This window comes from Aulostomus chinensis, chromosome 14 (assembly GCF_037954235.1).
Source record: "Aulostomus chinensis isolate RoL2024-O1b breed Wild chromosome 14, RoL_Achi_v1.0, whole genome shotgun sequence".
In the NCBI taxonomy this organism is placed as follows: domain Eukaryota; kingdom Metazoa; phylum Chordata; class Actinopteri; order Syngnathiformes; family Aulostomidae; genus Aulostomus; species Aulostomus chinensis.
The window spans coordinates 9,813,928-9,836,863 of NC_141333.1; the positions used below are offsets into that span (position 1 = coordinate 9,813,928).

Consider the following 22,936-nt stretch of genomic DNA (forward strand, 5'->3'; position numbering starts at 1 on the left):
GCCGGGATGTGAAGGAGGAAAACAAATGGAGGGACGAGGGGAGAGATGAGGCGGAGAGGCTCGGTTATTGATAAGGATTCAGTGAGGTACAGAGAGCGGGGCATCATAGCTGCAGAGTGAAGATGAAGAGGAGATGATCTGAACATGCAGGTGGCAATGTAAATGCAGTTACATTTTTTTTTCTATCTGCCTGCTGTCAGACTCCAGTCTTACAGCCCTGTGTTCTTTCATTCATCTGCAAACATGTGTGTTGATTTAGAGTCCTTGTATAAAGCGCTTGAGTGTTTTTAATCAATCATTTCTGCAAGTACTTACTCCCTAGATATAGCGCTGGACTTTTGCTGTAAATGCTCCCTAAATGTTATTTATGAAAAACATTATTGTAGCTTGGAAAGCACAGATGTGGTTATCAATTTTTGATGAGCCATGTTTCAGGGAAGTGACCTCAATCTTCATGCTTGCACACACAAATATGCGTATGCGGTTACCTCATCAAGGTAACCAAGAGGAAATAGTGCGAGAGCAGGTGGGGGGAATGCCAAAGAACTATATTGGAAAGAACTACTTTAATTTAGAACTTGAGTCGAATCTGAACAGCGTGAGGCTTAAAACAGGACGGTGCAACAACATGACACGTATGAGTTCCATGTCCATCACTGCGTGCACAAATAGGAAGCGTGTCACAACAGCACATCAGCGGCGAAACAACAGCTTTTTTGTTTGTGCTTTTATTTTTCCAGTAATATTATTATTATTTCTTAAAGTGAACTGGCCTATTGAAACCAATAGGATTTATTGATATATATTTTTTTAAAGCTACAGTGTTATGTTGTATAAAAAACAAGCTTGATGTCTTGCCTTTTTGGAGAAAGTGTGCCAGTAACACAAATCTACCTCTCAAGGGAATACAAAAAGAATCGTATTCAGTGTTGACAGTAAATGTATTAATGCAGTTGTTCATATTATATCATTCAATATTTTTTTCAAATTCAAATCTGAATTCTGGCCACTCTCGTTTCTGTTGTATAGAAATGGGTTGCAAATATAAGATAAGAATGATGGAGAATGAGATTAAAGAATAGGAAGAAATATGGAGATAAATAAAACAGGGCCAGAGAAAAGGGGCATGAAGGAATAACGGGCAGGAAAAACTAACACAGGGGTGGAAAAGAGTTTAATGCCGAGGGAAAGTCTGTTTGAAGAAGACCTGACTGCAGTATTGACTGCATGCAAATGGTTAGACCACGTTTCCAGTTGGACTTCATTCAGTTTATGTCCCTCCAGCCTCCTGAATATTTATTCAGAATGTTTTAGAGGCAGCTGAATTTGTCTTCGGAGTGCCAGGCCTCGCACCGCGCAGTCAACATCTTCATCAATATTGTTATAAGTCATTATGTACTCGCTACATTAATGATCAGTGGTGTGTACAGCTGCTGTGAGTATTTAAACCAAGCAGTGAACAGATTTTCATGGTGCCATGTTCTTCTTCCTCTGGGAAATCATCCTCGCAGTCTCTTGCCCATCTTCCTCTCTTCGATAACATTCAAGCCTTATTGTTATTGCTCAACTCCTCACACAGCTCATCTGATTTCTTCTTTGTGTGTGCATGTTGTGCCTGCCCCCCCCCCCAACTCCAACCTCAACCCCCCCCCATCAGTCTATCGATCCAGGCCAGCAGTTCACCTGGGAACACTCCAACCTGGAGGTCAACAAGCCCAAAAATCGTTACGCCAATGTCATCGCCTACGACCACTCCCGCGTCATCCTGGCTCCGATCGAGGGTAAGGCTCACCCACCACTACCACCATCATCATCATCATCATCATCATCATCATCGCATTCTCTATTTGGGAAATACTAATAATTACAGAGTCAGTTACAGTCATAAGAAATGTGTGCCAAAAAAGGATAAAACGACAACAAAAATGCTTTAGATGCTTTTATTTCTGTTCTGCACAAAACTAAACTAAAAAGCTACACTTGGGCTGAACTTGTCTTAGAAGAACAAAATAGCAAAAAGGAAAATGTAATCACACTTTCATGTGCACACTGATTTGAAAACACTGACATCATGTAAAAAGTTCCAATCTTTTGCTGAAGAGAGGACTCACAGCTCAGCACTTTATTGATTTGGATTTCACATCATATATTTATTTTTATTTTTTTCTTCCGGTGACTCGTTTCTTCTCTCAGCCAGGCATCCAGTCACATCTCCCACTCAGGAATGTCTTCACCATCCCATTTGTCTCCTCCGATCTGCCCCTCTCTCATGACTTCCTCTATAACTGCCCATAGACACAGAGCCAGAAAATTCTTCCTCTGACTCCCAAATCTCAAGGGACATTGTCAGAGGTAGTCACCCTTCACTGCTGACATTGTTCTGGCGTTGCATCACTAGAAGAACTCCCGACTCCTCGCAGTAATGCCAAACTCCTTCTCTACTGTTCTTTCCTTTTGTGTGAGCTAACGGTTCCAACTACATTTCAGCACCTCACAATAGTCGGGACAATTTGAGGGTGCAACAACATGCGTAACAAAGTTATCCCAGGGAAGAGAAAAAAAAACGCCTCATCCATAAATACATAAATTAATCAAGTCTGAAATTTCTATTTTACACTGCAGTGATTTTGCCATTAGTTGCAGCATTAGAACAATTCATGCACACCCCCATTCTCTGTTCACTTAGCTATGACTAAAGTCAAGGCGCCGCAGTCAAGATTGTGCGACGGGGTATCCGTTTTAATGACATTTGCCTTGATTTTCTTTCTTTCTTTCCTCCCTGTGAAAATTCTCTCATTTGTTCTCCTCTGTTCCTTTTCCAGCATATCCATCCCTCTCTCTCTCTCTCTCTCTCTCTCTCTCTCTCCCCATCACCCACTCTCACTATTCTAGTCCTCCATGCTACCCTGATTGTTGTCCTCACTGCGTCTCCTCTCTGAAATTAGCCCAGTCAAGTGTTTCATTGTTTGTGACTCGAGTGAGGAGATGTCAGTCAAAGAAATGTGACTCTCCAGCACAGATGCTACTGCAATTTTCTTTCATTTCCTTTTTTTAACTGACAGAACTGTAAAAGTTGGTTAAATGAAGCATCGCCGTTAGACGCTCTTTGTTTGACGTAGCCTAATCATAGATGATCTTATTTGCATTTATTTGGATTAACATAATGATTAAAAGTCCAGCAGAAATGACAGAGTAAAACCTTTTTGGTTCCGATTTTTGGTCACATTGTTAATCTATTCAGCAATATAAGCCCAAATAACTTTTATTTGTGTTTTTATATCAAAATCAAACTGTTTATTTTCTTCATGTAAAGAAAAATACGATGCATTAGCACATATACAGTACAAAAGTCAAGATATGGTAGATTTTTAGCTTGTAAAAATGGTATATCGGTGTGTCTTTAGCAGTTCTGTCTGTCCTCTTTCCCTCGTAGAAAGAGGGATGACTGACAGCCGCAGATGATGCACAATTGTAAAGAGGACTGCTTCAGCTCTCTCTTCTACCTCACCAGTGTTTATAGCAGGGCCTCAACTAATGTTGTGTTAAGACATGCTCGGGGTGCACCCACCTTTCAGTGTTGCAATCCCATCCCTCGCAATGCAATTTCCCACCACTCTATCCTTTTTCACTCCAAAGTCACAATAGTGCAGTCCTGAAAATGCTGTTTCAGCTGGACTTGATCCCTTATTCCAGAACACTTACTGAGCCTGACACCCTCATGTGCACTTCATGATCATTTACTTGCAAGTATCAGTAGCTTTGATTAGCGAGACAGGAGGCAATTCTGTTGGACTTCAAACTATGTGTTTCCATCTCTAGCCACGCCCCTGCCTGTGCTTCAGTCCTCCTCACATGCCCATGCAGATCAAAGCTTGATGACAGTTTTGCACAGCTCATGATAAGACTCGAGGCTTGTATCACAGTTGTGTAACTTTGTACTCTTGGCTTCACGAGCAACCCTGATGAAGCTTTACAGTGAACTACATATTTTAGCTTTGAAGTGTTGTGCTGCTGCTGTAGACACATTAAAGGAATACTTTGATAGTTACATGCTGCCAGTGGAAGCAGGATTCAGATAGAGCTCACAGGCCCCTCTTTTCACACTTATTGTTGACATTAAAATGCTGCCAGTATACATTCATCTGCACAGCAGTGAAGACTGGTTTCTGGCAGCTAATAGGACCAGAACACCGTTCGGGGCTGTGAGGCAAACTAGCTGGATCTGCCTCCTGGCTGTGGAGGTTGAGTGGCTGATTTACTCCGCTCTATCCTCCATCTATACTCTATGGCTGCGGCGATAAATCAGATGGAGGCTGTTGCGCCACGGCAACCCGGGCAGAACCACCGAGGAAGAATGGATAAGAACATTTTGGAGAAAAAAAAGCAGTACAGGACCTTTTGACAGGAGCGCTGCGGGAGGAGATTACATTTATAGCATTCCATATAACCTCATATCATGTCCTCAGCAATGTGTTTTGTTTTCATAAAAACAAGCTCTTCAGCAAGATTAATAAGCGGGGCACTGTAAGCCCTAAAGCCATCTTGATCCTCCTCGTGTCAAGACATTGAGACTTCTCTCTAGATGATTCCAAAATTTTTAATTATCCGAGCCAATTTTCACTTGTTTCAACAATAGCAGGTGTGAAGACTCATTACACAAGCAATTTACATGTTTTCTTTTTTTTTCCTAATGTAGAATCATTACACCCTCATTTATTGGAAAACAGGGTCAGTGTGAGAAATTTATGGAAGCAGATGGCACAAAACAAAAGGGTGTAAATAAGGAGGAAAATAAAGATTATGTCAAAAGGCGAAGAGATGTATTTACTGATTGCTTTGCTTACTCATTTGGATGTATCCAGGAATCACTGGTAGCGACTATATCAATGCCAACTACATCGACGGCTACAGGAAGCAGAATGCTTACATCGCCACCCAGGGTCCATTACCAGAAACGTTCGGGGATTTCTGGAGGATGGTGTGGGAGCAGAGAGCAGCAACCGTGGTCATGATGACCAGACTGGAGGAGAAGTCACGGGTAAGTCTACTCAGCTAATCTCTGAGCTAATGCATGGCCCTGCTTTTGGTATATTCTAATTTAAAGCTCACCTGTGGAGACCTCACAAACCACTCTGGAATGATGTTGTTGTTTTTGTTTGTTTTTTTAAAGATGCATGACCCAGCTGTGAAAATTATACAACTTTACAGTAATTTCCCCAAAGGTGCATCTGAAACCTCATTGTGATCAGACTTTTTTTTTTCTTGAATTGCTTTTCTGAAATTGAACAATTTGAATGAAGCGGTGAATGTAGCGGAGTTGAATCAGAAAAGGTCTGCCTGCACACATCTGATAAGTAAGGCAGCATCCATGGGGAGTTTCTGTACAGACTTGGCTTTGTTTTCTCTCCTCGCTGTTGCAAAAGCTAGAGAAGTTGCTGTGGAAACGACAAGCCGTTGCACGTTCCCCACAGAGCTTAGCAAGTTTTAAAGCTTTCTTACACAGTGCAGGAAGCTAAAATTACCTTTCATGCTACGTCTTTGCTGTACCTGTGACCACTGCCTCCCACGACCATCTGTTGGTAATGGAAGTTGAAGGAAAATCACATTGCAGGGAGGTATGATGTACTCACTGTATGTCAGTGTGTGATTGCAGTTGTCGTTTTGTGTTTCTTTTCGTTTTTTTTTTTTTTTTTTTAAATTTTACATCCAAAAGTATAAAAAGGCAGCAGCATATTTTAATAACCTTTTGGCTGGAAGATATGAAATGGAATGTTAAAAAAATTGCACATCAAGTATAAAGTGTTTGTTCCATAGACAAACATGATGTCATCTCTCATATGAGCCTTTTTTTCTCAGTTCTTAACTGAAGAGGCAACTGATCACATTAAAACAGACATAAATCAAGATGTGAATGTAATTTTCTAAGAAAAAAAATGAGCTTTATTAGGATGTGAAGCCAAACGTGATGTCAACATCAGGCTCACCCACCTCCTCTCTCCTTCTATCCCTTTTCAATTGTTTACCTATCTTGCGTTCTGATGTGCGCGTTCCACAACTGTCAAACGTGATCAGAACTCGTGGGCGGTTGAGCCTGAGTGTCAGCTGGAGCAGGAAATGGGAGAGAGAGCTGGAGAGTGGCGCATCTCCCTCACTACGTCTCATCAGATGTCTGCTGGCACGTCACACCATATTGAATGAATCTTTATTAGATGGACCGACAGGGGAGAGCTGGCAGCAGGTGTTGAAATAGAGCCACCGCTTCACTGGACAAGAAACAGACAACATCAAGCATTTGTTTAAAAATGTGCCAGGACTTTTATTGTTGACAGATAATTACTGAATTGATGGTGATAACATTCACAAACTCTAAAATAGTCTGGAACATTTCTTCTCCCAAGGTTTAGGGAAGGATGCAGGTGGGGATTGTGTTTAAGCTATGAGAATGGAGTTGCCGGTACGGTCTGATCACATTTTCATTGTGCTCGCTGTTGTTTCTCAGATATGAAATAGAGAGAAGCTCCCCCGGAGTTTCTGTCAGTGCTGCCTGGTGTTTTAATCCACAGGAGGGCATGCTGTATGAAATGGGGAGGTGTGTGTGTGTGTGTGTGTGTGTGTGTGTGTGTGTGTGTGTGTGTGTGTGTGTGTGTGTGTGTGTGGTTTAAGACACATTTTGGAGACCGGTTTTCAATTGGAGATGGCATATGCAATTAAGAACATACAGTTTGTGTGCGTGTGAGTGAGTGTGTGTGTGTGTGTGTGTGTGTGTGTGTGTGCGCGCGTGTGTGCGTGTTTCCCTGAGTCCATGTATTTCTATGACACTGGTGATTTTTCCGCTCCAGATAAAGTGTGACCAGTACTGGCCAAGTCGTGGCACAGAGACCTATGGTATGACCCAAGTGACCCTGTTGGACACCATAGAATTGGCTACTTTCTGTGTACGCACATTCTCCTTGCACAAGGTAAGATGATTACACACACACACACACACACACACACACACCCCGGTACACACATTCAAAGGCACACACAAGCAGAGCACAGCTGTCTACAAGTAATACTACAATAAAACCAGCAAGGACATGCACACAATTCAAAAGTGGACAACACTAAAACACGTCCAAGCAAATAAAGCAGCCATTATATTTATTATCAAGCTGGATAACAAAGAATAATAATGTTGTTATTCAATGTCTGTCAGTAAGCAGAAGGCCAATTCATGGACATTGTAAGAATACACACCAATATTATATAGGCAAAAACAAAAAAAAAATCCAAAATAAACCATTTGGTGTTTTATTTTTAAGTAAATATACCTACACACATGTAACTCCTCGTCCCCATTGTCCTTCTTCTCCAGCTTTCCTACATTGTTCGTCTGTCTCGCTCCTCAATAGATCATCTGTTTATGTGCGTCTGCCAAATTGGAGCACTTAGGTAAAGTGAGTTGAAGTGAAACTCAATATACATAATTGGCAGACTGCTTTCATGCTTCCTTGCACACACACACACACACACACACACACACACACAGACACACACACACACACACACACACACACACACACACACAGACCCAATCCAAACATTCACAATGTGAAGATTTGTTGTTTTGACAAACAGTGACACATAGCCTCAAAATGCATGATAAAAGTCACACACAAATCCTGAAATATGATGCATGCAGATTTTAGCATTACTAGCAGACACACGCACACACACACACACACACACACAAACACACAGACCCACACGCATGAAGGGACAAAATACAAAACAGCAAGCACTATCTCTCTCTCTCACACACACACACACACTTACACTCACATACACACACACTTACACTCACATACACACACTCACATACACTGAACTCCTAAAAGTGAACATACTTTAATTGGAGCTGTTAAGAGACATAAAGCAGAGAAGATGTCACTGGAAGGATTAGACATCATCTCTACTGACTTTCACCAGTTCACCCATTAGTCAGGGATGAACACTAGAGCAAACGAGTGCCTGCAAAGATACTAAAACGTCAACATCCACGGTGCTTGAAAAGCGTCTGGTTGACATTTAGGGCCATTTACATTCCGCCGCCGCCACCATCAAACCTCAGCGATACAGCTCTCTTTCTATCTGCCCTCTCCTTCCTCCCTAAAATATACCGCCATTGCTCTGATTTCTCACTGAGCTGTTTTCACGTCTTATCTCTGAGAAAAAAAAAACATATTTTTGCAGGATTTGTGTGAAGCTTTAGGTAGCAGAGGATAGCAGCGCACGCACACACAAACATACACACAGCATATCTACAAAGCAGTCACCGTGGTCACCTATCCATAAGTATGTGTCTCCTGTGGTGATGCGGAATTGTCTCCGCCAATAAATCCTTTACAAACAGAAATAGAATTTAAAGGAAAATCGACAGCCAATTTCCAGTCACATCTGTGGTTGCAACCACAAAATCAGGGAATGTCCAAAAAGAAAACAAAAAAAACCCAAACACTCCATAGATATAAGAACTAGGTCAGTTTGCTTTTAATTACTGCATTCATTTATTCATTTATTCAGCGAGGAGAAAAAAAATTCCCTCTGTCAGGGAAGCAGAAGTGTCTCATTGAAATGCAAGCAGTACCTCCATTAGAGAGGAAAGAGAGGAGGGGAAGACGGAAAGAAAGATCTCAGAAATCTTCCTCTGGATCCCTTCTTGTATCTTTTGATGCGTCGAGAGTTGAGTTTTGAGGCGGGAGCTGACAGACGCCTGTGTAATGGGGATGTCTGCTGCTGCTGCATGTGTCTGTAGGTGTTCCAAGCAGAACATTTCAGAAAATAGCAGTACCTGTACTCTTCAGAATCATACGTGTTATTATGGATCGATCAAGCCGGCTGTTTCTCAGTGGGGGAAAAAAATCCTGTAAAAACTATAGATTGCTCACATTGTTGACAGCATGCGTTGTTGTTGTATTTTTCCGTCACAGGACACATCGGTCGCCTTTGTTTAAAATTTGGAGTATTCACTTTGGAATTAGAAGCATGGAGAGTATCATCCAAATGTTAAGAAAAATGCTATTTTTTTTTGTCACTCACCATGGTCTCTCTTTTCTATTCAGAACGGTTCTAGTGAGAAACGGGAGGTCCGCCAGTTCCAGTTCACAGCGTGGCCTGACCACGGCGTACCAGAATACCCGACCCCCTTCTTGGCCTTCCTTCGTAGGGTGAAGACCTGCAACCCGCCTGATGCCGGACCCATCATCGCCCACTGCAGGTCAGCAGTAGTATTAGATTGTCAGGTTGGGTTTATTAAAAGTGTCCTGTTTTTCAATCTCTAAAAAGTTAAAGTCCAAGTAATATTAAATTGCTCTGTAAATCACTTCCTTTCTGAATCAGAAATCAAAAGGGACAGAGAAATTTATCGTCAAAAGTATTTGGTTTCATGACACCTGGTTTTGTATTCATTCCACGGAATCTCATTCCAGTAGCCACATTCAAGGCTTTATTTCAAAACAGCAAATCAAACCTGTCATGAAGCAATAATTCTATCATAGACGGAGCGGACGGCCACGCTGAGCTACACAACACATGCCTGACACGGACTCTGAACTTTCCTCCCTACGTTCCTTTTAAATTCTTCTCGTTTAACTTGCAAACTTGAAGACACGCAGATCCTGCACAACGGTTTGTTAAACAAGACACCAAACAACCCATCACCCAGGGAAAAGTGCAAGCACTCACATCAGTTTTGCAAGCTAGTAAGCTAATTAGCTGCTTAGCTGCATCACATTAAACAGCATGTTAACGTGCCCACATATGTCACTTCAGGCCCATTAGACGTTAGTGTGGTCATTGCTCTTCAAAAGCCCTGCTGGTGACACACCATCTGCACGCGACTCATACTGAAAGCAGTCACTTTTGCCTCAGTTTTTGGTTTGCGAATGTAACATCTCAGGAGCAACTCGAGGAATTGCCATTAAATCTGGCATAAAAAATTTAATTTAGTTCATCAAAGGTCAAGTTCAAAACCACATTTGTCTACAACTCCATAATTCACACCCCAAGTTTGACAAAATTGCACGCAGATCTCTTTACAGTCTGAAGCTGTCATATCCAAAAGGTCCGAGGTCAACTACAATTTAACGCTATCTCGGGGCAATAATGATGATTTCAGTTTCTTCAGTAAAATAGATTTTGTATTAAACGTCCTATAAACCTGCACTACTTAGAGTGTCTGAAAAAAACATGGATGTAAACTGCAACTGGACTGGTTGGTAAAGGCATTAATTCTAGTTTATTTTGTCTCTCTGGAAGCTTGACAGCTGCTGTCAATCACACAAGACACTGATGTGCCCCTCAAGGCAGCTGCAAAAAGAAGCATTTCTGATATTGATTTCCTTTTTTCCTTCGTCTCAAATCCACGACAGATATTCTGAAAAATAAGATGGATTTCATTTTTATTTTTAACCGCAAATGTGGACGATTGCATTTCTGCCTGAGGTGCTCGAGTGTCTTGTAGGGCGACTTGGGGGCCGAAATCAAACAGAACTCTCCAGGGCAACATTCAATTTAGCAATTGAGCAAACAGAACGTTAGATCTGCTCATTATTATACATTATATAACACACGTTATACCAACACATACTGTCTTTTTTACCTGACTTTTCTTCTTTGGTCGCATCGTCTTTCTCTCTGCCTCCCCCTCTCCATCAAAAGCCTCATCATGGAAATCCCATCCCATTTGTCCTTCCTTCTCCCTCCTTGTTTTTTGCTCTTTAGCCTTTCCTCTTTTAAAAAAATGGCACCGTATTGCTCAAATGGCTCATTCAATTTGAAACCTTTCTTTTTGTGGAGATAAGAATGCTACAGTCTGTCTAAACATCCATCCATCGTCCTCTTCCGCTTATTCCTACACATTAAGGGTCGCGGGGGGGCTGGAGACGATCCCAGCGTCAATGGGCGAGAGGCGGGGTACACCCTGGACAGGTCGCCAGTCCATCGCAGGGCCAACATAGAGAGACGAACAACCATTCACACTCACATTCATACCTACGGTCAATTTAGAGTATTCAATCAGCCTCGTCCCCTCTTGATGTCTTTGGACTGTGGGAGGAAGCCGGAGTACCCAGAGAGAACCCACACAGGAACAGGGAGAACATGCAAACTCCACACAGAAAGATCCCATGCCCGAGTCGGGACTCGAACCCGGAACCTTCTTGCTGTGAGGCCACAGTGCTAACCACTGCACCACCGTGCAGCCCTTCTGTCTAAACAACTAAGAAATAAAACAAAAGTGTGCAAATGCTTTAAATAAGCACTTAGTATAAAACAAATTCACTTTCAAAGCCGTAGCGCTGTAAGAGAATAAGACTGTAAATATCAGAGCAAAGGGACGATTGAATTTTCTTCAACAAACCTCTTAGGGACTCCTTCTTTCTTTCTGTTGTCCAGCGCGGGTGTTGGCCGGACAGGCTGCTTCATCGTCATCGACGCCATGCTTGAACGTATCAAGCATGAGAAGACGGTCGACATTTACGGCCATGTGACATTGATGCGCTCACAGCGGAACTACATGGTGCAGACGGAGGACCAGTACAGCTTCATTCACGATGCACTGCTGGAGGCCGTGGCCTGCGGCAACACTGAGGTGGCGGCCCGGAGCCTCTATTCCTACATCCAGAAGCTGGCGCAGGTGGAGAGCGGCGAGCATGTGACTGGCATGGAGCTGGAGTTCAAGGTAGGAGAAAATCATCCATTTCCTGTCTCTTTTTGTGTTTCTCTTTCTTTTATTTTTCATTTTTTTATGGCATACTATTCAAGAAACTGAGGTATAGATTATATTTGTCCTTCAGCAAAAACAACAGAACTTTTTAATTTACTTTTAAGTTAGACTTTCGGTCAATTAGTTTATGTCGTATTCCATTTGTCAGGACTGCTGGCTCCTCACTCGTGCACACTGGACTTGAAATGAAACATGAATGATGGAAGCCTTCCCTGAATAATGAAGACATGAATACTAAGTTTTGTCTCTTCCAAACTGTAAACCTGTCAAAATGAAGCTGGTCGCCACATTAATCTTCCAGGGAGTCTCGTTTAACAGCTGATATATTGTTGCATTTGCTTGCTGTGATTATTGCTTTCTGAGTTGTTTCATTAAATTTTGAGAACCGGCCAGAAGAAGCAGATTAGAAAGAATCAAAGAGGTTTGTCAAGGTCTCGCTCAGCTCCTTTCTCGTCTGCAGAGGCATCATAGACACGCAGAGGGAACAAATAGCGAAACATGGCAATCCTAAAGATTCTAACAGATGGAATAAAGACACATTCTTTGACATGTAATACCTCTCAGTTCCAGGTGAGAGCAATATAGATTCAGTCAACAACCTTATCTACACAGAAGCTATTTCTCAGTTTGGTGTCCAAGTAATAAGATCTGGGGCAAACTAGAAAGCAAATCTTCTTTATTTTCTTGAGTCTCCCTTCAATAATTTAATCTCTTAGATACCCACTGTTTGAATCACTGTGTTGTGTTTGTGAGTTTGGTGAGATAATGGAAATATTGAAGCTCTTCACCGTTTGGTTACGTTGTTCATGTTTGAACAATTTGAATAATGTGCAAAAGCAATTGGGTTTCATTTTGCAAATTATTACTAGAAAACCAGCGTGGGTGTGAGTTTAGGTTTGAGGAAGAATGACGAAGTATAAATATCCTTTCACAGAGGAATTCATGACAAAGCAGTGAGTGAGATAGACATCCAGGCGCGGTGTTAACGTACAGTAGATCTCCATTAAAGATCTTAACAATCATCTCCTTATAAACTCACCCCCGGCTTCACTCGCTATCTCCTGACCTTGAATCACAAACGCTCTCACTCTGAAATTATCCGTCATCTTCCCGTCGTCATTCATCAAAGCCCGCCCTCGCCACCCCCACCCGTCGCCAAGAAACAACAATAGGGCTGGCGTGTTTTGTTTTGTTTTTTTTAACTCACTGGTGCACATCAGTGATGTAATCTCCATCGCCATCTGTAACGGGAATAATGCTGAGCTGGCGTTAGGAGATGAACCGGGATTAATAACATTCACACTGAAGTCGGAATAAAGGAGAGAGGCGGTTGTGGGGTGGGGGGGGTTGCTAAGTAATTAATACTTGATGATGACAAATGGAGGTGGATGGCAGGGCAAAGTGGAGGAGAGATGTTTGGCTAATGAACAAAGGGACGACTGTATGCCAACTTCGCACTAAGGAGGTGAGTGGACAGAATGGGACCGCTGGGGGGGCACTGTCATTCCCGCTGGAATTCACAGGTGCAACCATGCAGGAGCAAGTACATGGCAGGAAACCTTACATGTATATAACCAACATACATGCAACTTGAAGTATTCAGCAACATGCACAGTAAGGTCTGATTTCTTGGTCTCGAAGTAAATAGGTTTTTGGAGTGGTTTGGTCCATATTTGAGGCCAGTAAATGTGTATTTTACATTGGTGGTGACTAACAAATGGCCAATCAGGACTGCACTTGTGATGTACTTTGTTCACGGTGTACACATGCTTTTGTATTTTTAACGGTTGCATTTACGTGTCGTAAATCCCCCCAAAAAAGTGGTATTGATTTGATGTCACATTCTTTTCAAAAACGTACAATCCAGTAATAAAGGGTTTTTTTGGTTGAGGGAACCCAAAACAATGCTTACCTCCAGTGTGGCCTAAAAAAATAAGTCATCTCTTGAGTTGGTTCAATTGCATTTGTTATTAAAAAGCACATTTTTTACAACTCATTCAGTGGAGTTTGATCCAAAAGCAGGAAAAGGACAATAAAGGAAGGGCATAAGCCTGCTCTAATCTGTAAACCCTAATGTCTCACACCTATATTACAATCCTTGTTCATCCTGTACAGCAACTCTTAGCCTCCATCTGAATAGACACACTGTACTATAAATGGGAAAGAACTGGCAAGCATGACCAGCGTTACCCTAGATGCTTCTCTGCCCTGTTGGATGACAACGTGCCAGGTTTGGCTCTGCTCCCTCCACCCTCTGCAGTGTTGGTGGTGTAGCTAAGGGCCTCTTTAGTCCTGCCAGGCCACCTCAAGCCTTTCCAGGTTGCTTTGTGAAATACTGATCAAAGGCAGGACAGTAGCATGGGATGAAGGGAAGGCACCAGGAGAGGGGCTACTGCTGGTGCTAGGGGGGAAATGGGGAGAAGGACAGACATTAAACAGCCATGTTCACCCAGAGAAGCGAACGAAGACTCGGTGCAAAAATGCAACAATTGAGTCCACGATGCTAAACTGCATTTCCACCTACTTTTTTGTTGTTGCAAGTGTGCAAGTCCTGAGTGTGCACTGCATTTCTCTGACCAAAAAGCGGCCGTAGAGCGGGGATTCAACCAACTCTCTGATTACTAAATGGCTACTCTCCTCTATCGTGCTGCTCTAGACTGAAACCAACCTGACACATAGACTACCTCTGAGATGTTAATGACGACGATGACGTAGCATTAAACCCATGAGCTTGGATCATCATAGCATGGTGTGTGTTTGTGTGTGTTTGTCTTTCTCAACCTCCCTGTGTGTGTGAGACTATGTTTTATGCACAAACACGACGCTGCTATTATCAAAGGCGCTGGTGACCCACTTTCAGATGAGTCTTCTGTTTCGTACAAACTTTATCCACGGGGTTGTTAGCCTGTGTGTTTGGCGTATTTTCCTTCGTTGCAACTGACCCTTCAAGACACCGCAATTTGCAAAAAGGGGATACAATTCTTGAATTGCTTTGCGATGAATGCGTTCATTGAAGCGGGGCCATCATCGTGGGTTAAAGATCAGAGTAGATTGGATGTGCTTTATTACTTTCTGCCATCTATATTCTCTTCTTTTTATCAGTCTTGAACCTGTCAACCCTCCCCTCCCCCTTTAATCGTCATCTCTCACTATTCCATCCTCTGTCTTCTCTTTTCATTCCTCCTCTCTCTGTAACTACCATGCCTTGTGCCAGTTCTTTTCCTCCCTCCATCACTTTCCTTTTCATCTGCCTTTCATCTTCTCCCCCCTGCCTCCAAACCTTTCATTCCACATTTTCTGCCACATTTTCCCTCTGTATTTTTTTTACTCTTTCTCTGTGCCTGTCTTCCTTCCAATTTATCAATCTGTTCCTCCATCTTACCCCACCAGCGCTTGGCCAACTCCAAAGCCCACACGTCACGCTTCATCAGTGCCAACCTTCCTTGCAACAAGTTCAAGAATCGGCTGGTCAACATCATGCCCTACGAGACCACACGGGTCTGCCTGCAGCCAATCAGAGGCTTGGAGGGATCAGACTACATCAATGCCAGCTTCATTGATGGATACAGGTACGAGGATGAGGTCAAGCATTGTTGCCTGTGGGACTTTTATGAGAAAACAGTTCTCAAACAGAGATAAAAGTCGCAACAGGAGCGCAGATTAAAAAGAAACAGATAAGAATTTACTCAGCGCACGTTAGGAATCAGGGGTGTTCCTGATAAAAGCTGAAAATAAACAGTTCTAATATGATTTTATTATATTTACACAGGCAACAGAAAGCCTACATCGCCACACAGGGCCCTCTGGCAGAGACTACAGAAGACTTCTGGAGAATGCTCTGGGAGAACAACTCTACCATTGTAGTCATGTTGACCAAACTGAGAGAGATGGGGAGGGTATGACATCATCACACATCACACAAACATCTGTTTGACTGGTCATTTAGAAGCCCAAAACAAAACAATATGTGAGTTTACCTTAAAAATGAATTTGTTTTTCTGCTTCGAATAGGAAAAGTGCCACCAGTATTGGCCAGCAGAGCGCTCTGCCAGGTACCAGTACTTTGTAGTGGATCCAATGGCTGAATACAACATGCCCCAGTACATCCTTCGAGAGTTCAAGGTCACAGACGCCAGGGTAAGTCATACCTAATGGAAAAGGAACTCAAGGCCTATAACAATTAATTCAAATATTTACTGTAATTAACAGCCAAACTTGCTTTACTTGTCCTATTTCTTTCATTTTCATTCTTACCGATTATACTGCTTAAGTTCCAGGTGGTTTTTTTTTATCTCTGGATTCCTTTTTTTTTCTCCCAATTAGGTTGAAATGGAGGCAGAAGCAGAAATAAAATAGCTTTTCTTCAAAAAGGCTGACATATCCAGTGATTTGGATGGCAGCTAGTTAGCAGTAATCCTTTTGTTTGTAAAAACTTGAATAAATCATAACCACACACACAAACATACAAACACACACACACACACACACAAAGTAGAAGCATATAAACACAAACACACACCATCCACAGTGAACAAATCAGACATAAATGCTGTATCGGCTGTTATACCCCTGCGCATGCATTTGCTCATTTTATTTTATTGAAATTCTTGCAAAACACAACGATACATGTCACTTCCAATAAAAACACGAAAAATGTAACAATGTTAAAAATGGAGACTACATGAAATGGATCAGATATGCAAGAGTAAGTAGAAAATTGAAAGATTAAAAGTCATTACGACTGCAGTCAATAAAATTAGGGAGGTCGCCTTCATCTTTGGGTGTGGGGCCATGGTAACAGAAAGAATATTTTCCTAAATGTGTGTGTGGATTTTTGGCTCCTGGAGGGTGAGACGTGTCTGTGAATGGGTGTAACAACTACTAACATGCCAAGAAAACAGGGTCGGGGGATTTTTGTGAAATAGCTTCATAAATAAATAAGAATGGATGTGTCCTCACAGACAGAGCAGGCACAAATGCATTAAAACACATATGCACACTTCTTTTTTATTCAGCCTAGTGCAATGTACACACACAAAAGCACACAGGCTTACTTTCTCCCATATCACCAGGCTAATTTTTTATTCTCTGCACAGAATGTACACACACACACACACACACACGCTCACATTACCTTAGCTTGTTTCTATATTTTAGGACCTACACAAGGACATTCAACACTCACGTACCCCAAAGATGTTTAATCAATGGTTGAATCCGTTATCACACGCACAAATGTACTTTTGTACACTGGGCATATCTGGTGTTCAGATTATGCTGGAGGAGTGCTGAATTATCAAAACTGCAACCAGGCGAGGTGAATGAATTAATCAAGGAAACATTACACAAACATTACACAACATTAAGGAAACAAAATTCTGAGTGAGGGAGAAAGACAATGATGGTACAGTGTGGAGGGGCTGTTTGCATGAGGGTATTATCCCATATACTGTAGATGTACATACATGTATGTATCTGTGTGTGTGTGTGTGTGTGTGTGTGTGTATAATATATATGTGTGTGTGTGTGTGTGTGTGTGTGTGTGTGCACATGTGTGCACACATGTGCGTCACATGCCTTTGCACAGTAATAGCATAGACTGCACGCCTCAACACTCACATCTAGCGGGCCAGTCACGTATTTAATCACACAATTTGACACGCCGCGTGGGCCCTCAGGTTGTATGTTAAAATTTCCTCTTTTTTTCTCTTTTTTTTCCCCTTCTCTCTTTCTTCGGTGCGCTTGGTTTATTGTGTTGTTGTCTTTGCCCCTCTTTCATTTTTAATCCTCCTGCAGAGGCAAAATGTTTCTCAGATGAAAAACAAAGGCAGCAAAAGAAGGAACACATGAGTTGCATCATAAAACAGGGGAAGAGACACGAGATGTTGTACAGACCCTCGTGTGGAGCTTAACTTAATAGAATCCAAATCAGTGTATTTGTCATGTACATTAAATGTCCAAGAGACATTATGGCGGCAGCAGAGCAGAAAGACATCAACAGCTAAGAGAGCATGCTTGCACGCAGGGCAAAAGGACTTCACATGCAAAGCACAAGGATTCAATCGACAGATAATGGATATTGTTCAATATGAAGCACCTGCTGTACATCAGGATTCCGTTCGTATCCTCATTTAGAAGGGTAGCAGTGGAGGGGGATGGTTAGCTCCTGACAAATGCCAGAAAGGATGAATAAAAATGGAGTGCACACAGTCAGCCATGATGAATATATACCCGAGATTTATCCGATACTTATTTATGTCAACACATTTGTAAATTTGCTCTTAACTTTGCTCAGTATGATAAACAGAACAACAGATGGAATCGGCTTTACAAGGTCATTGAATAACCGCCATATTAAATGCCTACGTTAGTGTTGTGATGTATTCTGCCTATACCCATCTTACATTAACCTCAATAATCCAGTATGTCAGCGCCTGGAGGACTGGATAAAACCTTGAAACCAGAGAGAAGGGTCTCTCTTTACCCAGCAGCCAGTGCAGGCAGTCAGTAATCATCAGTTGCGCGATTACTTTTTTCAACAGACTGATTAGTTGATGGTTACCTGACAAAACAAGCTTCGGCAGGAGATGAAACTAACTACTGTTGATGAAAATAACTGAAAATAATTGTGAAAGAAGTAGAGGAAGGTCTGTCGGGGTCACAGCTGTGCCTGGGCTATTTTCACAATAAAAATGATTTGGCTAAATGAAGAGCAGCTGCAGCAAGTTTGCAGCGCCTCCGGCGGTGAGGAGAGGGATGGAGCCACAAATGAACTAAACCAGATGTAAGGGAGGTCTGGTGGGCTGTGTCCTAGTCCTTCAGATGCTGCAGCCCTCCACAATGCACTCAGAGATCAACATAACCAGGTGTGCAGCCACTATTCTGACTTCACCGGTTCCTGCACCCGGTTCAGCTCCACACTGCTTCTCACCAGGCGACTGCCAGAAAAAACAAATAAAACTCAAAAGCATAAACTATCAAGAATACATAGATAATGAATGGTACACTTTAATCTGTATTGATGATTTCGGGCAGTTTTGCTGGGTTTTTTTGGGGGGGGGGGTTGGCTTTAGTTGTTAGCTGTCAGTCGCCATTAGCTTCAAACTAAGTAAACATGGCTGGCTCTTCCTGCATTCTGGAGTCACAAAAAATGACACAGGAGAGAGGAAAAACATCCCTGCAGCCTCAAGAAACCTATTTGTGTGACTTGAATGACAAAACACACATTTGGGTGTTGTTTCACTTAAGCCTTATTATAGAATGGAGAGATCAGATGTGCTTGAAGGAGAAAGAGATGAATGTTTAATACCCCACAGGGAACCTACACAGTTCATACATAGCATAGCTACTCGTCATTCTATATTTTTCTGTCTCTTGTCTAATTCAGTGGATCTGAATGAATGTCATTAGTTTGTCATTTATCAAGCTACTCAAACAACAGCAGGAAACGTGCTATAGGGTACATAATTCTGATTCCCAATAAACATACAAATTCTACAAATGTTATCACAATTGAAAATATGTCTAATTGTAAGTTCACTTGAAATTGATTGGACTGAAAATTACCAGTTTATCCGCCAACTGTGGATTCATCGAATAGTAATTGGGATTTTGGTGTGTGAGTGACACATTGTTACATGTTTTGTTTTGTTTTTCCGCACAAATAAATGAGAGACTTGTGAGGAAATGAACACCTGGTTGTCATAATTGCTGGTGACTGTCAGTGGATTGTTCTGAGAAATGTGAAAAGGCTTCTCCTTGCTCCCCGTCCTTGTCAAGAAAGTTCTGTACAAGGACGTTCTCTAACTTGCTCGGTTGGGAGGCAGATCATTTCACATGCCCTTGTGTGAAACAACTTGATTGTGAAAATGTATTTAAAATGTTCTTGTTTGTTTTGGAAACCCATACAATTATCTTACCACTTAAGATGCTAAAGCAGGAGGATCAGAATCAATAAAAAAAAGCTACATTGTTTAGATTGACATTTTCATCCTGCAGGCTCAACGAGTGGTCCGAGTTTTTGTTTTCAATTTTTCAATCATTCAGTCCCTTCTCCCGCCGAGTTAGTCCTCAACTCTCGCTTCTAACATCCCTCGCTCCACATCCATCAGGTCGCGCTATCGATCGCATCACAGGATTATCCTATTCAACGCAGTGTCTGGGAGAAGACGCTTGTCACAGCTGATACACTATTGATCAGCTTTAACTAGGACCCTCCTTGTACCACACACATACACCAGTCCCTCTTAAAAAATAGAGACAATTGGGTGGAGGTGAGAGGAGGACAAGCTGTGTGTGTGTGTGTGTGTGTGTGTGTGTGTGTGTGTGTGTGTGTGTGTGTGTGTGTGTGTGTGTGTGTGTGTGTGATGCTGTAATCATTTTTGTTTATATGATGTTATACTGTATTGTGGAAAGACAAAAAAAGCTGATTTCAACTCATTTTGAACATTTGCTTGATATCCACTCTCCTCACTTCCTCCTCTCTATATTTGCAGGATGGCCAGTCCAGGACAGTAAGGCAGTTCCAGTTTACTGATTGGCCAGAGCAAGGCGTGCCCAAATCTGGGGAGGGATTCATCGATTTCATTGGCCAAGTGCATAAAACCAAGGAGCAATTTGGACAAGATGGACCAATCTCTGTCCACTGCAGGTAGGAGCGTGAACTTAAATCTAGAGTCAATGTATTAAAGGTCACAGCCAAAGTGGTTTAATTTGAAAAGAATGCAGTGTATTTTTGCTTCAGGGAAATTTCTCTCACCTCAAACTGCAGTCCACTGGTGCATTTTCCCTTCTGAAAGAGATATAAGACTTTTAGTATCCAACAAGATTAAATCCTTTCTTAAGGCAGTTATTGTTTTACAGCGCAGCAGCTCCTGTGGTATAGTGCTAACAGCAGCATCAGATATGATACCCCCCCCCTTTTTTTTTTCTTTTTGCCACTGCAGTACCTCTGGCCCTCCACAGGCACATCTATTCCATAATTGATAAGGCTGAGATGCAGCTTGGCATTTGCAAAGAGGAGGTGCATGAAATGAAACAGCCATTCTTTTTAGTTTTTATGACCCATCCATGATGCATTTTTATTACCTGGGATGTAGCTTCCAAGGTAACCTACATCATTAACTCGACATGCTGGACCGAAACTGGTCACGATCACCGTCAAGACTTTTTCATATTTATCAAAACACATTAACATACTTGAGTTTTTACCTTTTATAGACAGAAAATTGACAAAAAAGACAAGAAATTATCTTTGAAAGGCTGCGACGATACAACTGTTCCCTGTTAATGTGACTATCGGAGATTTCCTCACAGGCTCATAAACATGTTCTACTTTTGGAAAAGCCTCGGTGTTACTCCCCCCATTTCTATGGCAAAGGCGCCATGACATCATCAAACAGAGCATCACCTTCCCTTCACTGAAAAGCAATGATGTCACCGGCCATCAAATGTCCCTCTGGGAGTTGTAAGACGTGTCAGGGAAGGTCCTATAAGTCTGAATTATTCCTCCATGCTATGAGGCCATTTGTGAGGGAGGGTGGGATAGAGAGGGGGGGGGGGGAGAGAAAGAGAGAGAGAGAGCTTAGGCTGCAGGTGTCACATGATCAGAACAGCCATACAGCACAGCATACCTTGCAGTTTTCTAGTTTCACCATAATTTCACCAAAAAAAACACCCTTTTGCAATGTTATTGCTTGTGATAAGTAAAATGTGAGATAAATTCACTTAAGAAAAAAGCTTACATTGTCTTCAAGCAAGCTGCTACTTGTTAAGTGTTTTTTTTATTAATTGTAATTACTGACTTATTAATTGTCACTAGAAATTTAACAAATGTACATCTTTTGCAATGAATAGTTGGATTGATTTATATTATGCATTTGTAATTGCATTTGTAAAAGGTATGAAGGTGTGCTTGGTTCCACTGACGCCACCTCCTTCTTCAAGGCTTTTGTCGTCTCTTCCTGGAGAGCTTATGCATTCCTTTTCTCTTACTCTTTCGTCTTCTGTCACCGGCCTTCCCCATCTGTCATCCCTATGTCTGTCTCCTAATCCTCTCCTTCTCTCTCCCTCTTCTCCTCTCTATCCTTTCATTCTCCTAGCCCTCCTTTATTCCACTCCCACCCTCTTCTTCCTCCTCGTCTTCCCCTCCTCAGCCACTATCTAATAGACCCACATGCTTTTTGTCATTAATTGCCTGATTACTTCCTCTGAATGGGGACACCAAATCCTCTCAGTCTGCAGCGGCTCGCCGAGCCTTCAGATTTGAAGAGTCGATCCTCCAGGAGAGAGAGAGAGAAAGAGAGAGAGAGAGAAGATGAGAGTTTATGAGTCCATGTGACAAGCTGTGACCGACTCCCAGGAAGAGGCTTTGGGTGGGCTAAGAGATACAGCAGGCGTGGGGGGGCTGTTGGTGGGTGGTTGGATGGTGTGTTTGGTGCGGTCAGTCAAAAACTACTGATATGGTATTTATTTATAAACGATCAAATGATACAAGAACTCTTTTGTCCTAAGCTGAGCTTCTGACGCACATACACACACACACACACACAAACTCTCTTCATCACACACACACAAACACACAAATACAAACTCAGAGGGTCTTCGCTTTCACTCTTCATTCAACAAAATGCCTTTGAAGGTTGGAAGAAGCCCAAATAAAACTGTTGTCATATCAATTATTGTTCCATTGGTGAAGTGGAAGTCATTTCACAGCAAAGCAGCTTAGAGAGGCAGCTCTCAAGTATTTCAGGATTCCAGTTAAGACCCAGACGGTATTTCTGGAGAGCAGCAGCAGCAGCAGCCTGAGATTTTTGATGCATGGGAGGGGCTTAATGAGACAAAATGTTTTTCTTGGTTGTTTGTGAGCATGATTCTGAGTGTGCCTGAGCGTCCTTGTGGGCTCATTTTGTGTTTCGAGAAAGTGTGGGGGCATATCTTAATGGATTTCCCAGCATTCTCACATTCAGATTGCATCTTTACCATCTTCAACGGTGCCTTAGTCGTCCCGCAGGATTTCTAGCTATCAAAGTTTTCAAACGGTTCGTTTTGTGTGGCAGCTTCCATTGTGTAGAGAGTCACAACAAGATACTTTCGGAATAACCTGCTTGTTAGAGTCAGGGGTGATATCATAATTCAGGAATTTGATTTGCAGGCGTGTAGTATTGTATA

General features: G+C 42.2%; 1 protein-coding gene across 8 annotated transcripts in view; it reads left to right on the forward strand.

Annotated features, from left to right (window-relative positions):
• Positions 1-22,936, forward strand: part of ptprsa (protein tyrosine phosphatase receptor type Sa) — a 227,397-nt gene that overhangs the window by 198,883 nt on the left and 5,578 nt on the right. For all 8 annotated transcript variants that reach the window (XM_086223445.1, XM_086223447.1, XM_086223451.1 and 5 more), the window contains 9 exons: positions 1,658-1,781; positions 4,863-5,038; positions 6,840-6,959; positions 9,105-9,259; positions 11,437-11,722; positions 15,158-15,336; positions 15,537-15,663; positions 15,779-15,904; positions 20,263-20,417. In XM_086223445.1, the coding sequence (XP_086079571.1) occupies positions 1,658-1,781; positions 4,863-5,038; positions 6,840-6,959; positions 9,105-9,259; positions 11,437-11,722; positions 15,158-15,336; positions 15,537-15,663; positions 15,779-15,904; positions 20,263-20,417 (1,448 nt within the window). The remainder of the gene's footprint in view (positions 1-1,657; positions 1,782-4,862; positions 5,039-6,839; positions 6,960-9,104; positions 9,260-11,436; positions 11,723-15,157; positions 15,337-15,536; positions 15,664-15,778; positions 15,905-20,262; positions 20,418-22,936) is intronic.